General features: G+C 36.0%; 1 protein-coding gene across 1 annotated transcript in view; it reads left to right on the plus strand.

Annotated features, from left to right (window-relative positions):
* GAP43 (growth associated protein 43) overlaps window positions 1-15,401 on the plus strand; it is a 96,149-nt gene extending 80,748 nt beyond the window's left edge. The window contains exon 3 of the mRNA XM_079156018.1: window positions 14,700-15,401. Coding sequence (XP_079012144.1) covers window positions 14,700-14,788 — 89 coding nt within the window. The 3' untranslated portion in view covers window positions 14,789-15,401. The remainder of the gene's footprint in view (window positions 1-14,699) is intronic.
* The last annotated feature ends 844 nt before the right edge of the window (window positions 15,402-16,245 follow it).

Consider the following 16,245-nt stretch of genomic DNA (forward strand, 5'->3'; position numbering starts at 1 on the left):
GTATACAGATTGAGGATTTTTGTCCTGAATTATATAGTTTAGCCATTTGCATTGATAAAATTAGCAAGACAACTGCCAAGTCTCTGGTTTTCTTTGTGTTGTGTAGAAAAGCCATAAGGGAAAATTAAACAACAAAGATAAATAATTGTCTGCCTAATCTCAAGTTCTACCCAAACACATCATGGCTAGGCATGGCAAGGCACAAGTACAATATGACTCATGAATGCAGAGTTTTTATTTAAAAAATTTAAATGTTACCCAGACAATAGATATTCTCAAGTAGCCTAAAAATACAGTTTTGTAGAGTTAGAGTTATGTTTAGCTTTGTTTTCTGATTTTTAACCTTTAAATCAGCTAATAAAATGATTTAATCCAATATTAGATTGTAGGATTTAACAAACACACATTTACTTCTGCTCCTAAAGATAAATATTGGAATTATCAGCTTTGCAATAAGGCATATTAACTCAATGTATATTAAAACAATACAAATGATTAACTGAATATGTAAAAGGAAATTATCATAATTATAATGTTCTCAAAGCCATACAGATTGGAATTTCTACATTAACATTTTTATAAATGGTCACTAGATAGGTCAAGGGTGACTCTGAAATGGCACAATGCCTAAATAATCTACTTCAATAAATACGAAAAATTATGAGAAAGAAAAGTAAGAGAGTAGGTTCAATGAAAAATAACCAGAAAACATGATTAGCCTGTTTAATTTTTCTACTCCTAAGTATGAAACTAAATAATAATGATAAAATAAGTGTATCTGAGATTTTAGAAACTATTAACTTCCCCCTAAATGGAGCTATAGATCTATACAACATTCTTTTGGAAGTTAGGTAAGAGAGTCAGATGTTAACTTCAATCATGTCTGAAAAAAGATTCCAAAAGAAGTATGACATATCTTTCCCAGAAATCTTTAAAGAGGACAGCTATTTCCCTGTCTAATCCTGTCTCTATTCTTCATAGTCTCTTGGGATCCCTTCATGAGAAGACCCATAAATGAGTATCATATGTAAGTAGAGAAAAACCTCATCAGAGCTGTCTTCCCCAGGGATTTCTCCCTTGACATCTCCCATCTCCAGATGACTACAAGACTTCCTGGAAATGAAAAAAAATCTTCCCTATAAGAAGCTGAACAATCTCACTGTATTTTTTTTTTTTTTTTTTTTTTTAATTTAGGGGACTATTAACAAGAAGTCTTAGTCTTTTTCAAATGAAGAATTCTATGATTATGATCAAATAAAGGAATTTTTCTAAAAATTGGTTATGATATCTTAAGCCTGGAGAATTGCCGTTCCCTGTATAACTTGCTTACTGAGTGGATGCAAGATTTACTACACAGCTGGAGGTAGGCGGTGACTTGGCTCTTGCATTTGGTATGGTAAGCATAATTTTCTACAAATGGAGCTAAGCCAAGGGATAAGGTTATTTCCTTTTGAAATCAACTGGCTGCTGTTGTTTGGGTGTGAAATAAGATTGTTCTGTCCTTAAGTGGAGGCAGTAACAGCAGAAGAGCCTTTGCCTTTTTCACATTACTCTTTAGCAGCCTTGATTCTTGTATCACAGGAGTGCTGACTTTTCTTTTTTGCTACCCTTAAATTTTGGCCAGTGACTTCATGTTCTAGCCTTTTCCAAAGGGCTTTTTTGTTTTTTTCCTTTTTTCTTTTTTTTCACTCTATAAGCAAAACCTTCGTAAGTCATAGACTCTTTTCTCTTTTTATCAGGATATTTGGGAGAGTTTCTCTCTCTCTTTTTTTTTCCCCCTGTGGGTTAAGTTAGAATAAGCACAAACTACTGGGGAAGAGGGAGAACTTTAACCTTAGTTTAGTAGGCATGCATGTGAGCAGGGAAGTGGTATTATGTTAGTTTTTGGAGTTTTTTTCCCCATCATTTAATGTTCATTTTTTTCTTCATTATTTACAAATTTATGAGGTAAGTACTTATGAAAAATTAGAAACACAGGGAAATCAAATAGAATATTTACACGTGAGACTCCTTAGCACAATGCTTGACACATAGTAAACATTAAATCACTGTTAGTTCCCTTCAAGACACTAATAATAAGAATCAGTACTTTTGGCCATTTATTTAATCATGTTACTTGAACATTCATTGTTTAGGACTTTACATCAACAAATTTAATTCTCATAACGACCCCATGAAGCCAGGCATGATGGTGCATGCCTGAAATCCCAGGTACTCTGGAGGCTGAGTTCAAAGCCAGCCTTAGCAACTTAGCAAGGCCCTAAGCAACTTAGTGAGACCCTGTCTAAAAATAAAAAAATAAAAAGGTCTGGGGATGTGGCTCAGTGGTAAAATGCCCCTGGGTTCAATCCCTGGCACCAAAAACAAAAACAAAACAACCCTATAATATAGATACTCCTATTACTACCAATTATAGCTAAGGAAAATGAGTAGTAAGAGATTTAGTACCTATTCAAAGCCATGGTGTCAGAATTAAATGCAAAGTCTTACTCTAGAATCAGTCCCTTTAATCGCTCACTATCCTCTGTGTGATCTAAAAAGTGTTATGCTTTGAGTAGCTATCTATTTTAATTTTATTTTTTATCTAAATAATATGTTATAAAATTAGTAGTTATTATATCAAAATTAGCAATGAAATGGAGAATTATGAGAGAATGCTTTCCATCACCATGAACCAGAATAATCTTAGGATTCAGTTTTCTCACTCAATATTTTGAAACTCAGACTAACTTTTGCTATTTCCTTCAGTCATAGTAACACAGTCTACAATTTTTCTCCTTGGGATATATACATCCCAAGAGTGCTTTTGACATATAAATAAAATTTCAAGATTTTATATATATGTAATATATATATATATATATATATATATATATATATATGCATGATATTAGGAGTTGGGGGTAATGTAGTAATGTAGATGCCTCCACATATCCCCAACCCCAGGCATGTTTTGGGCACTTGGAATTTGTTAGTGAACAAATTTGAAAAATCTCTGCCTTTTTGGAGTTTAAATTCTAGTGTCTCCTTTTGTAACATTAGTTCATAGTCACAGAAGACTAAACAGAAAAATTAGCATATAATGTAAGAAATACAATTTCTGTATGAAAATAATTGATTAATTTTGCCTTTTTTTATGTTGTTGGAAACATCATTTGAACTGGGTCATGAGGGATGATAAGCAAAAATCCAAATGATTCAACTTCAGAGATTTACTGATGGGCTGACTGGTCTGCCTCTCAACTGCAGGCCTTCATTTTGGTTTAAAGGATATCTTTGAGTCTAGATCTCTAGAATCAGGCCCTGAGGTGAAAATTCTGTGCAAATAGTACATTGGCGGAACCCTTTAAGAGAGTAACCAAAGAGGATAGTATAGAGGAAGAATCCAGGTAAAGAGAAGCATTCAAGGGATGGGTGGGTAGTCCTGCCTCATCCTACGGAGAGCTCTGAAGCATGAATTCTATGATACGGGTTGTTCTGTTCAAAAGCAAGTAAGTTAGAAGGGACATGATCTCTCACACCTAACATTGAGGTGGCTCTCAATTCATCTCTCCTACCCAAGGAGGCAGATGTGAGTTGCAAACCTCCTACAGCTGGGGGATGGTTGCCTCAGCCTGGTAAAAATCTGAGAGGATCACCAATAGCATTGACCACAAGAACTGAGACATCCAGAAGTAGAGATAGGGTGAAGAGATACAGAGATTATTTGGATGGCAAATGAGGGAAGAGATAATATTGCGAATTGATTTTTTTGGCCATTTATAAAATCTGATGTAATATTTATTTTTTTACAAATTCACTAAAAATGTCTAGAATGAAGGTAATTTAAATTTAGCCAAGTAGAAGAAGTAGCACTATAATTCAGAGCCTCTGACTTGAAGTTATTTCTTAAAGGCAAAATCTGCACTATCATTTCCTCATAGACCTCACCATCAATTTTACTGATGGTCAGATATTCATATTAATGTTACCTACTGGCATGTTAGACAATTGAGTTTATAAGGCCAGAGATACAGCTAAGATTTTCTCCCAGGTAGGACCTCACTTAGGACCTCATGAAGTAAAAAGAGATGTAGAGTTGAAATTGCTAACGTGTTTGTTGTAAACTTGTTTTCTGGATGTTAAACATATTTAAGTGTATAGAATTTACATTGACCCCCAGAATTGAATGTAGGTAAATTCTTTGTTTTCTAAAACAACAACATAAATTGACTATCTAATTTGATTATTTCATCCTAGATCCTTTGTCAAAGAATACATGGTAGCAAATCAAATCATAAAGCATTTTTCATGTACAGATATTAACTAAATTCTTTACCATGATAACATGAAAAAAAGAGATGCTACTGGATAAACAGTTATTGTAACTGGACTAACAATAAATTGAAGTTTTAAACAAATCTCAATTTTTACTTTATTGTGGAAGTATATATGAAGACATATCTCAGCAACTGATTTATAAATTAATTTTAAACAGAGGTTTTCAAACTTTCTTGGTTCATGACTAAGCTATTTATTTTATGGCACCCTCAGGACAAAAGAAATACTTTATGATTCTGCTTATTAGGTAGTCTCAACTTCCTCATCAAAAAATTTGGGGATAGGGGTCTGGGGATATAGCTCAGTTGGTAGAGTGTTTGCCTTGTATATACAAGGCCCTGAGTTCAATCCCCAGTACCTACAACAAAACAAAAAATTTGGGGATATTTAGAATATCTCTTAATTCTTTTTAAGCCATAGGATTCTGTGTTTCTACCATACCTGAAAGATTTTTTTAAATAAACCTATAAAATGTGCTCATGATCATACATGTGCCTGTATGCATACATTTGTGTGCATGTGTTTAAAATTCCCTCTCTCATTTCAAAAAGAGATTGCAAAATCATTGGAAGGCAAAATGCTACAGGCCAACATTCCAAATGTGGGACTGACCATTTCCAACCAACTATTGGCAAGCTCATGAGAATTTGCAGAGACTGAGAAAACAGATCTCCTGAAACTAAAATCTGTAGAAGTCTGTGGTAAATTTTGAGCACAGGCTCCTGTCCTGTCAGATGGGATTTTGAGCTTTATTTAAAAATATATGGATAGTCCATAGAAAGATGAAAACAAAAATTCCTAAACTCAATTGTCTCTGACCACCACTATTATTGATACTCAATATCACAATGTTACTTTTTTATCCTTGATGTGACATTTCTCAAAATTTCTGTCACCGGTGCAATGATTGTTTATCATTGTTGACTCCACATTATTCCTTTCCTCTCATATACTAACAGAAGTAACACTTTGATAAAACCAGATCTAACTGCCAGCTTGGTATGTAAATTAACTAGGAAGAGGAATGTGGGAATAAGTCTACTTGACTGTTATGTAAATTAACTAGGAAGAGGAATGTGGGAATAAGTCTACTTGACTGTTATGCTGGAATGACAATACCTCCATATTTTTGTTTTGATTTTTAACTTCTAGAAGCTGACTTACTCATTATGATCATAAAGAAAATCATAAGAAACATGGTAAATTAACATGTAAGAAACATGGTAAATTAATAGGCTAGGGGTGTAGCTCCATGGTAGAGCACTTGTATAGCTTACTTGAGTCCCTGGGTTCAACCCACAGCATTGAAATAAATACATAAATAAAGTTAACATAATTTAATTTTATATATTTACTTTATCTTATTCAAAAAATTGTTGATGGCTACTAGGCAAGCCACATAATTTGTAATTATTGATCTTTCTGTGAGTCTCAAGTGGGAGAAGAAGATAGAACACTGATTTTTGACAATTTGGTAGAAACTCTGTATAGATAATGTTTAAGAAGTTTTCAAGGCTATCTGTCAACCTCTACCTTCTTTGGCTTTTGTTTGGATGGCTTTTAAAGTTGTGGTTTTCTTCTTTCAAATAAAAACATTAACCTTTGTTCCGTAGAATAGAAATTCTGTATTTTTGTCTTAGCTTCTGTAAGAATAGCTTTCTTTAATTAATACTCAATTATATCCTTAGTTTCTGAGTCAGAGATTTTACAGAAATATTCGGAGGTAAAGAATGATTAAGAAATTCTTAATCATTTATCTGGGAAATAAGATTTTTCTCCTTTGGGTAATTGCTTTTTTCCTCCTGGCATGAAAATGTTAAATGTGATGGCTCACATTAGGTTGAGTGGGTTTCCCAAATCCATAGGTTGGATTATAATCCAATGAACACTGAATCACAGAGGTTGTACTAAAAATCTCAATACACTGCACCCTGCACTTTGAATTATACAAAGTATTTTCAAATATCTTTCTACAACTTCCAAATAGCCCACAATTAGTTGGGGCAGGCTTTAATATCCATATAATTTTCTTATGAAAAAACTGAAGCAAGGAAAGGATTATGAACCTGTCTAAGTTCATATGCCTAGTTGATGGGAGACTCAAGGCTACAATGTAATTTAGCTTGATCCCTATCCTAAGCATTTGACAGGAGAAGTCAAAATATATTTATAGTGTTTCAGGTATCACTTGGACCCCTTCATTCATCCTCTGAGTTTTCTTCTGGGTTAAAATTATTTTTTATTATTCTTTGAAAATCTTAAGTGTTTTGTGATGGAAGTGATAAGGTTATTCTCTTCCAAAGGCTCAGAAAGCAAGGAGTAGAGGCACAAGGGTTTTGGGGGCTATTATCTCAACATCAAAATTATGTCTATGGGCCCAGTATTTTGAATGGGATTTAAAATATGAAATTAGTGATGAAAAGAGTAAATGTGGATTCCAGTGGTCATCAAAGACCATGATCTGGGTTTCAGCCTGATATCTGGTATGTGGCTCAAGAGAAAGACCATGTAAGTAACAAAAGGACCGTATGTGAGTCAACTAACAAATGTTTTTTATTGCTTTCCTCTAAGCTTTTGAGGTGATGATGCTTAAAATTCAGGAAAGATGAAAATAAAAAGGGAAAGGAAGCAAACACCCATCTCTGTGGTGATTGGTAGAGTATTGTGGGCATGGCCCCAGGATGATAGCAGCTTCTATTTAATCAATGTTGACAAGACTGGGGAGAGCTGGGCAGGTCCCAAGAGGTAATGTTTTACTCGGAAATCCACTCAACCTAATTTCAGTAATGCAGGGCTGTGGAGGGGCCTGGACCCAAGCCAGGAAACAGGGCCATTAGAGCTCAGTGTGGGCGATGGCAGCTGGGAACACCGCCATCCCTCCAGCAACACTGCAACCAGGCTGCCTAGCTGAGCACAAGCAGCCACTGCTGCATATGCTCCTGGTATTTGCTCCCCAACAGAATGCACAGACATGCCATTCTCACCCTTTCGAGGAAATAAATGGAATGCATAAAGGCAAGAGGTGCTTCCAGAATATTTTTCAGCATGTATCAGAGAGTGAGTGTGACATACACCTTTCAAGGAGCACTGTGAAATCGTCCACCCCAATCGTTTTGTCTTTTAAGAGTGCCATTGCACTGTTGCAAATGGATACAAAAATAACTTAGCATCTTTATTTGCTTCTTAATGCATCCTTATTTTTAAAATTGGTAGTTATGGATCAAGAATGTGAAACTGCTAGGGTTTCCCACTTTTCGGAATATATAAGATTCATTTAAAACTCAACTTTGCAAATCCAAGCTAAGTGACCCAGGAAAAATAATACCCCTTTGGGCTGAGCTCTTTTATTCCTAGCTACTCTTTTATCCTTTGCTACTCTTTCAACAAAAATCAAGCCATCATTATAGTAACTACTAGCATGTTAAGTCCAAGAAGGTAAAGATTTTGGTTTCATATTTTCATACACTACCACTATACTTTCAATTTGTAGAACAATATGTGGCATGTAGTAAGGCTCAGTTCTTTCCATTGGATGAATAAATAAATGAATGAGTGAACACAGTTTTTCTTCTGTTTTGAAGCATCCTTCAACTCTGGAGCATGAGAAATACATGATTTTACTATGATGTAAGTGTTCCCTTTTTAAATTAATAACCAAGAAAACTTATGGGACTTCCAGTGAACTTGGTGATTTCTAAGAGGTCATTGGACTTGGAAGAGTGATGTTTTGCTAAGGCTAAAATGTCATGACATGGGCAGGTTATACCTTTTTGTCATACACTGACATCATCTATCCAAATTGTCTGGATATACTTTTTGAGGCCAAATGATATTTATACCATTTAAATTATTACACATCAGGAAGGTAGATTAAAGAAGTTTTTGCCTCCATAGCTTAAACTTCTACTAGTAATATAGTTATTTTCTCGTAAAAATATGACCATGTTTCATTTGAAAAAATTACCCAATTTCATATCTTAAAAAAATGTTTTTCTTTTTAGTGCAAACTACTAAAACACATAAGCGCTTTCTGCTTTGGATACATTGTGTCTTGTAATAGAACTAGATTTTGGAGGACTGATTTTGTCCTGATGAAGACTGATTTGGGGGAAGGCCATAGTGAGCTCCGTGACAGTAATGACTCTCACTAGTCACATGGCATATATGTGTGTACACATTACGTATTTGTACATATTGTTTGTGTGTCATAGCCTGGATGCTGTAACAAAATCCTGTAAACTGGATGGCTTTTGAACAATAGAAATGTATTTCTTATGGTTCTGGAGACTGTGAAGTCCAAGGTCAAGATGGCAGCTGATTCAGTTTTTTGGGTGAAGGCCTAGCGTCTCATGATGGATTCTTCCCCCTGTGTCCTCACATGGAGGACAGAACTATGCATCTCTCTGTGGTCTCTTTTATAAGACACTAATCCTACACATGGGTGCTCCACCCTTGTGATCTAATCATCCCCTAAAGGCCCCACCTCCTAATACTATCACCTTGGGGATTAGAATTTCCACATATGAATTTTGAAGGGACAAAAACATTCAGACCATAACACTGATTTACTTAATCTTGCTTTTTCTGTAATGTCTTAGCCAAAATGACAATATTAGGTTTTCATGTTTAATATAAGTAAAAGTACTATTCAGAGCTAACCTGAATAAAGAAGTTCAGTCTACTCATGGACTTGCTGAGTTTTTTGCAGTTACAGCAGCAACTCCAGGTCTTACTCATTTGCCAGCTTCAGGCTTGGTTTCTCCCGCTCCCTTGTTCACTGTCCCTTGGCACTGAAAGTCTCACTTCAGTCTTTTAGCTTCTACAGCCTCTTAAGTAATAACTGTCACAGAGGGAGGTTGATCCTCTAGATGAGGAATGTGGTTGTTTACTCTAATTGGATCTCCGTAATTGGAGTGACAGCTGGCCTCAGACATTCATCTGTCTTTGACACTCACCATGATGATCAAAGTTTTTGCACAAAATACTGAAGATTACATATTAACCCATCTCTAACATTTGCAAATTATGCAATTAGTGCCAGAAAGTGCCAAGACCAGATTTCATATTATGAAATACTAATCAGGGATCTTTCCTCCATTTTGAACTGTTTTTAATACGATCAATGTTTTCAACTAGGCTCCAGGCCTTTGTGCCTGTGGATTCCCTACCCTAGTTCCCACTCTGAGTCCATCCATCCTTATTGGACTGAGATGAAAGCAAGGAAAGCAATTTAAAGTAGAACCTGTCTGCATGACTCTGTCCTAGGTTGGAATTGCTGCCCCTTACTATCAGTGTGACCTTAGGTAAATTATTAATATCCTTGTGCCTCAACTTTCCCAGTTTTAAAACAGGGTGATTAAGGAAACTTTGAGGATGAAATGACATGGAATGATCTAAACATATTTAGAACTCTTCTGAGCATGCCACTTTTATGGTCTAATAACCACCTTAAGTCCCCACCTTTAGGTGAGGATGAAAGGAAATGAAATGACACTAGTATACTTAGAACTGTTCAGAGCACATTGTTAGAGCTTTAAACTATTAGCTCTAGTTATATACAAAGGTCAGGATGTCATTGTTTACAGTTCTTTCCAGGCATTGAGGTTGCTGAATGGACAGGTTAGAAAATATAGACATAAGGCCAGGTATAGTCGTGTGCACCTGTAATCTCAGTTATTTGGGAGGCTGAGGTAGGAGAATCACAAGTTCAAGATCAGCCTGGGCAACTTAGTGAGACCCTGTCTCAAAATAAAAAATAAATAAAAGGACTGGGGATGTAACTCAGTAGTAGAGTGTTCCTGGATTCAATGCCAGTACCTGCCACCTCCAAACCCCTGTACACACACAAATGTACACATACAACTATATGGCCAATATGATTTATTATCTATAATGACTTGTTCAGGGCTGATATCAATGAAAGAAGAAACAAGTTAGTACCATGGAGAAGTTTTCTCCTGCATTTAAACCGAAATGAATCTATACATAAATAACTCGGGTTTCATTTATAACAAGTTCTCCTTTGTCTGAGTTTTAAACCTTTCCCAAACTCATATTTAGTTTCCCATCAAAGTAGATGTAGCTGGAATAAGTATAAGCCCACATCTAACTATTGTTTCCTTCATTTGTATGTAAGTATCCCCCCACCCCCAAACATCATTGTGGGCTCTTAGCTGACCTAACTTTTATGGTTGCGATAGATTGGTACTTTGTGTGTTTTTTCTCTCCATAAATTCTTGGTGGCCTATAAAAATTTCACTGAACCCATTGACTTAACCCATTTTATTTTTGCCAACTAGTCAGTCCTTCATCTAAAACAAAGATGACCCCTCTGTCTAATGTTCAGTATTATCAAATAAAAAAAAATTGCTCTCAACTCATACAAAATAAAATGTATATATAGTTATGGGTTCAGCTGAATGAATCATTCATTCAGATGAATGATTGACATTTCCTCTTTTAATCATCTAATAAAACTGATTTTAATTTTATGGTTTTTATAATTTAGAACCAACATTTTTTTTTTTAAATCTCAGAAGTTTTATATGTCACTAAAAGCTCATAGATTCTAATTGTTTGGCATCTGGGTGCTGAAGTGCTAAAATAGGTTTGCTTGACCCCTGCTGCTTGAATTTGTACACCTGCTACCTGGACAAGTAGAAGATTTGAGTGTTAGTTCTGGCTGAGCCCTGAGCAAACCAAATGATTTATGTATCTGGACTTTAATTTCCTCATCTATAAAGTGAGGATATGTATTCTATCTGTTAACAAATATTTATTGAGGCTTTTCCCTGTATTAAGTCTGTCTGCACACTGGGGATTCAAAGTCGAACAAAAGTAGATAATGTTGTTGTTTTACAGAGTTTATAGTTTAGTGAGTGGATGATTTTAAAGGGCCCTTTCACTGACAACACTTCATGATTATGAATTTTATTACCTGTTAAAGATATATTATGAAAGGTCTCAGTGAGAACAGGCTTACTTCCTACTCTTTTCTACAGCTTATCCTCCACACAGAGAAGAATGCCTTGCATGTGGCAGGTGACCAACGACTAATTGAACAAATAGACAAAATAATGATATGAAAAATACTTTGAAGCATTCAAGGGAAAGCATATGTAGCTATTGAAGATCTTTTAATAGGGAACAGACAGCCATGACTTTCTGTCATAATGAACAGATTTTTACCAAATTTTACCTTTATCCTAGACCTAGGACAAAGGCTAAAAGCGAAAGTTGAGGGCATTTGGAAGTATTTGACTGATTCCATTTGAACAAGGATAAAAGCATGGCTGCATCTCAGAATCATCTAATCTCTGCTCTTTTGTTTCTCCCTTTTGGGTTTTCTTCCTTTTTATTCCACAAATACACACCCAAAGCACTTTCCCTAAATTCTTGAGTTTCCTAATTTTCCCTCAAATCATACAAAATGGTTCCCAAGTTTTCGTTTCAGTCAGAGAGATGTGATGTCTTCTCCTGATCCCACAACTGATTATTCTATACATTTCAGGGCAATTTAATTCAATATTATGTTCCTCTTTGGTATTGAAAAGTGTACTAAAAATGTTTCTTGGAATTGAAAAGGATATTAAACTACCTTGGGAATACTTGAAGTGTCCAAAGTTTTGGGCAGGGCAGAGGCAGAACATGAATTCTCTGAAAGAATTTCAGATTGCTAGAGAAGGACCTCACCAAAAGAAATCTGGAAGCTTCTAGCAGAAAATATATGATTGATTAGTACACCTAAGTTCTATGATCCCTAAGGATACATAGATAGTATGACGTTTAGAAAGGACTTAGTTTTATCATAGAACTTGTATTGGCACTCTGTTGTTCAAGAGTTAATAATAATTGTTAATTCGGAAAACTACAGACTTTAAAAAAAGAATGCTACAAGTAGTAGTAGGTATCATCACTAGAATAGCTACGTTTGGAAGATAGCTCAGACTGAATTATGAACCCTACAAGATAAACCAGACTTTAGAGGAAAATGAATCACTGTAAGGTGAAATTACCTGTCATAGCTTCTTACATTTTTTACTAGACCAGACCCGCCTGGTTTGAGTCTAGAAACTAAATATAATTTCAAGAAAATAGCATTTTCTTATGTTGAAGATATTTAAAAGATTATTAAGATGAGTATTCTAAATGGGTTCCAAAAATGTATTTAACAGTGGTAGGTTTATTTGAATATACATTTTCAACTTCATCTGAATATAAACATGTAGCTGTCTGATTTGGAGAGTAAAACATTTTTTATGAAGTCCTCTATTGGGCCCCATTTCTGTAATCATAACATTATCTTCCAAATACATTTTATTTGGTATTCCTAGCTTAATCTTTAAGCATATCTGTATTATACTTCTTTGTTCAGTTGGCTATAATTGATTACAGTGAAAAGACACGAAGCAGAAGTGAAGGGAAAAGTTGCCTGGGGTAAAGATTGGAGGAAACCAGACACAAGCTTCAATGAGTTTTCAAAGACGATCTATTATCTTCAATTAAATACAAACTTGTGAGCCTAACAAGATTCCATTGACTCCAGTTTATCTTTCTAAGAAAAACTTGCAGCTAGTACGCATAAAAAGGGAGAAAAAAGTAATAGCAAGAGCTTCGTTTTGAAGGACACAGATATTCCCAATGTGAGGAAGTGTGCAGAAAAATGTTAACATGTCAGGTCTGGGATTGAAAGGCTTGCTCATAAAATTGATCCATGACTGGCATCCATGAACAGTTTTGAAGGGCTTCTCACAATTCCCTAATTGATAAGGATGGGTCCCTGAGCTTGAAATCATTTAGCCTGCAATGTGATTTACGCTGAATATTTTTTCTCCTTCTGAGATTTTGGATTTGGTATATTAGGTAGAGGGTCCCTACATGACCAGCTCCCAGTAAAAATTCTGGACTTGTAGCCTTAACCTGTGTTGTCAAAATTCATTGCTGGAAGATTTAAGTGTTTCCTTAGAACTCTACAGGACAAGACTCTTGGAAAATTGCCTCTTTCTGGTTTCCTCCAATCTTTGCCCCAGGTAATTTTTCCCTTTGCTTATTTTATTTTGTGTCCTTTCACTGTAATCAATTATAGCCACAAATAGAACTGTTTGCTGAGTACTGTGAGTCCTCCTGGCAAATCATAGAACCTAGCAGTGGTCTTGGATGGGAGGGGCGTGTTATTGGTTGGTAAAACAGGTGATGGACAAATGAACCCTCTTTAGATAGGCTGACATAAGTGAACTATCTTGTAGCATAAAATCAACTGCGTTCTATAGGGAAATCTTTAGGGAAAAGAAATCACCCTTCAAAAAAACTCAACATCCTACATGTTAATCAAGGTAATATATGTCCTATGAATAAGAGTATTCATTCCGAATGTGCTTGGTTGCAAGAAACTAAAAACTACTATGGTGCTTTAAAGAGGTTAGTTAGTTATCTCACTCAATAAGAAGCCCAAGGCAAAGACGTCCAGGAATGATTTGGTCATCTAGTGATGAATTTTTTCTTCGGTTCCATCATATTTAGTGTATTGAATTTTGTCTTTGTGGTTATAGCATAGTTACTACACTCCCAGATATGTTTTTTGATGCTTCCATCATTCTAAGAGAATGCAAAGGGCAAAAACCAACTCAGTCCAATCCAGGAAATTTTATCTCTATGTGACCAGCACTGCTATTGGCTACCCATAGCTCCAACAGAAGCTGGAAATCCAAGTATTTTACTTTTGGGTCATTATAGTACTAGATACAAGGGGCAAGAGAGTTAGGATGAATTCTCAGTGCTCCGTGTAAATTATCTATCACCACTCTCTGACACTTATGGAACAAGAAAACAAGACTGTTTTTGATTCCCCACATGACTATCACATGTTGATACTTTCTTTGCAAGGCAGAGAGGTGAAAGACCACAATAATTTCTTCTGAGTGGTCCACTTGTCCCTAAAATTATGCTTCTTGTTCCCGAGCTCTTCTGTATGTGCCACTGAAGAGCTTCCAAGAGGTAAACTCTTCTGAACTTGGAAATTGTATTACTGGGAAAACGATGATCTCTTTTAATCCTAAAGTTCTTATATAATGGTTTAGGAAAGACAGTGGAATGAATTTGACATAACTCTTCCTATGTACATATATGAATATACCACAGTGAATCTCAACATCGTGTACATCCACAAGACTGGGATCCTAATTTGAATAAGATGTACTCCATGTTTGAATAAAGATATCAAAATGTTTATACTCTACTGTCATGTATAACTAAAAAAACAACACAAAATTTCAAAAAATGAAAAAAAAAATGCACTGTGCCATTTTACAATGAGATGAGACAAAATACTAATTCTTTTTTTTTTCTCTCTCTCTCTCACCCCATCTTGCTTTCTTCCTCAGAAGCTGTAGATGAAACCAAACCTAAGGAAAGTGCCCGGCAGGATGAGGGTAAAGAAGAAGAACGTGAGGCTGACCAGGAACATGCCTGAACTTTAAGAAATGGCTTTCCACGTCCCCACCCTCCCCTCTCCTGAGCCCTGTCTCTCCTGCCCTCTCTCAACTCCACTCTGAAGTTTCCCCTCCTGTCCTGCTCACGTCTGTGAGTCTGTCCTCTCCCACCCACTAGCCCTTCTTTCTCTCTGTGTGGCAAACATTAAAAAAAAAAAAAAAAAAAAAAAAAAAAAAAAAAAAGCAGGAAAGATCCCAAGTCAAACAGTGTGGCTTAAACATTTTTGTTTCTTGGTGTTGTTATGGCGAGTTTTGGTAATGATGATCCAATCATTTTGGGAAATTCTTGCACTGTATCCCAGTTTTTTGATCTGGTGCGTGTGGCCCTGTGGGAGTCCACTTTCCTCTCTCTCTCTGTTCCAAGTGTGTGTGCAATGTTCCGTTCATCTGAGGAGTCCAAAATATTGAGTGAATTCAAAACCATTTTTGTTTTCCTCCTTTTCAATGTGATGGAATGAACAAAAAGGAAAAAAATTCAAAAACCCAGTTTGTTTTAAAAATAAATAAATAAAGCAAATGTGCCAATTAGCGTAACTTGCGGCTCTAAGGCTCCTTTTTCAATCTGAATATTAATAAATCATGAGAGTAATCAAACTCCAGTGGCTCTGTGTTTCTGTTCCATCTCCCTTAGTTGCCTTGGTACATTGGGATCTTACATTTCATCTTTCTCTGGCATCTTCACCTGACCCCATCAGCCCTGATAAAGAAAACACAGATGAAACCCAGGTTTTGGTTAGTACCATTGACTCCAGGCCTAGATGAAATAGTTGGGTGCTGCAGTAGCTTGCTAAGGCTGCTGTAACAAGTACCACAGACTGGGTGACTTTAACAGCAGGTATTGATTATCTCAAAGAACTGAAGGCTGAAAGTATCAAGTCAAGTTGTTGGCCATGTTCATTCCTTCTGAGGGTGGTAAGGAAATGATGGGTTGTAGGCCTCTATTCACGGTTTATAGATTTCTATCTTCTCTCTGTGTCTCTGCAGCTTCTCTCTAGGCCTGTCTTTGGGTTCAAATTTCCCCTTTATCTAAGGATGCCAATTATATTGGATTAGGACCCACTCTCATGTCCTCACTTTTACTTCATTACCTCTGTGAGACCCTACCTGTAAATAAGGTTACATTACAAGGTACAAGGGAGACGAATATTAACATATGAATTTATGAGAGGTGTTAAGGAAGTTCAGTCCATGACAGGCACTAAGACTTGCTTTTTGTAAAGGAACTGCAGAATATTTTCAGGATTCAGAAGGAGTTTGGCCAGGCATGTGTCAGATTCTTGACTAGTCATAATCATTGCACCTGCTGATGGTGGAGGTCCATAAAGAAAAGAGTACCTGTAGTACATCCATTGTTAGTCCTTTTCAAATTTCCTTCCCTTTCCAATTGTCTAAATACCTTCTGTTAGTAGGTAAATAGTTCTCCTGAGAAACACAACAG

Source organism: Sciurus vulgaris (genome assembly GCF_902686455.1).
Source record: "Sciurus vulgaris genome assembly, chromosome: 10".
Taxonomy (NCBI): Eukaryota; Metazoa; Chordata; class Mammalia; order Rodentia; family Sciuridae; genus Sciurus; species Sciurus vulgaris.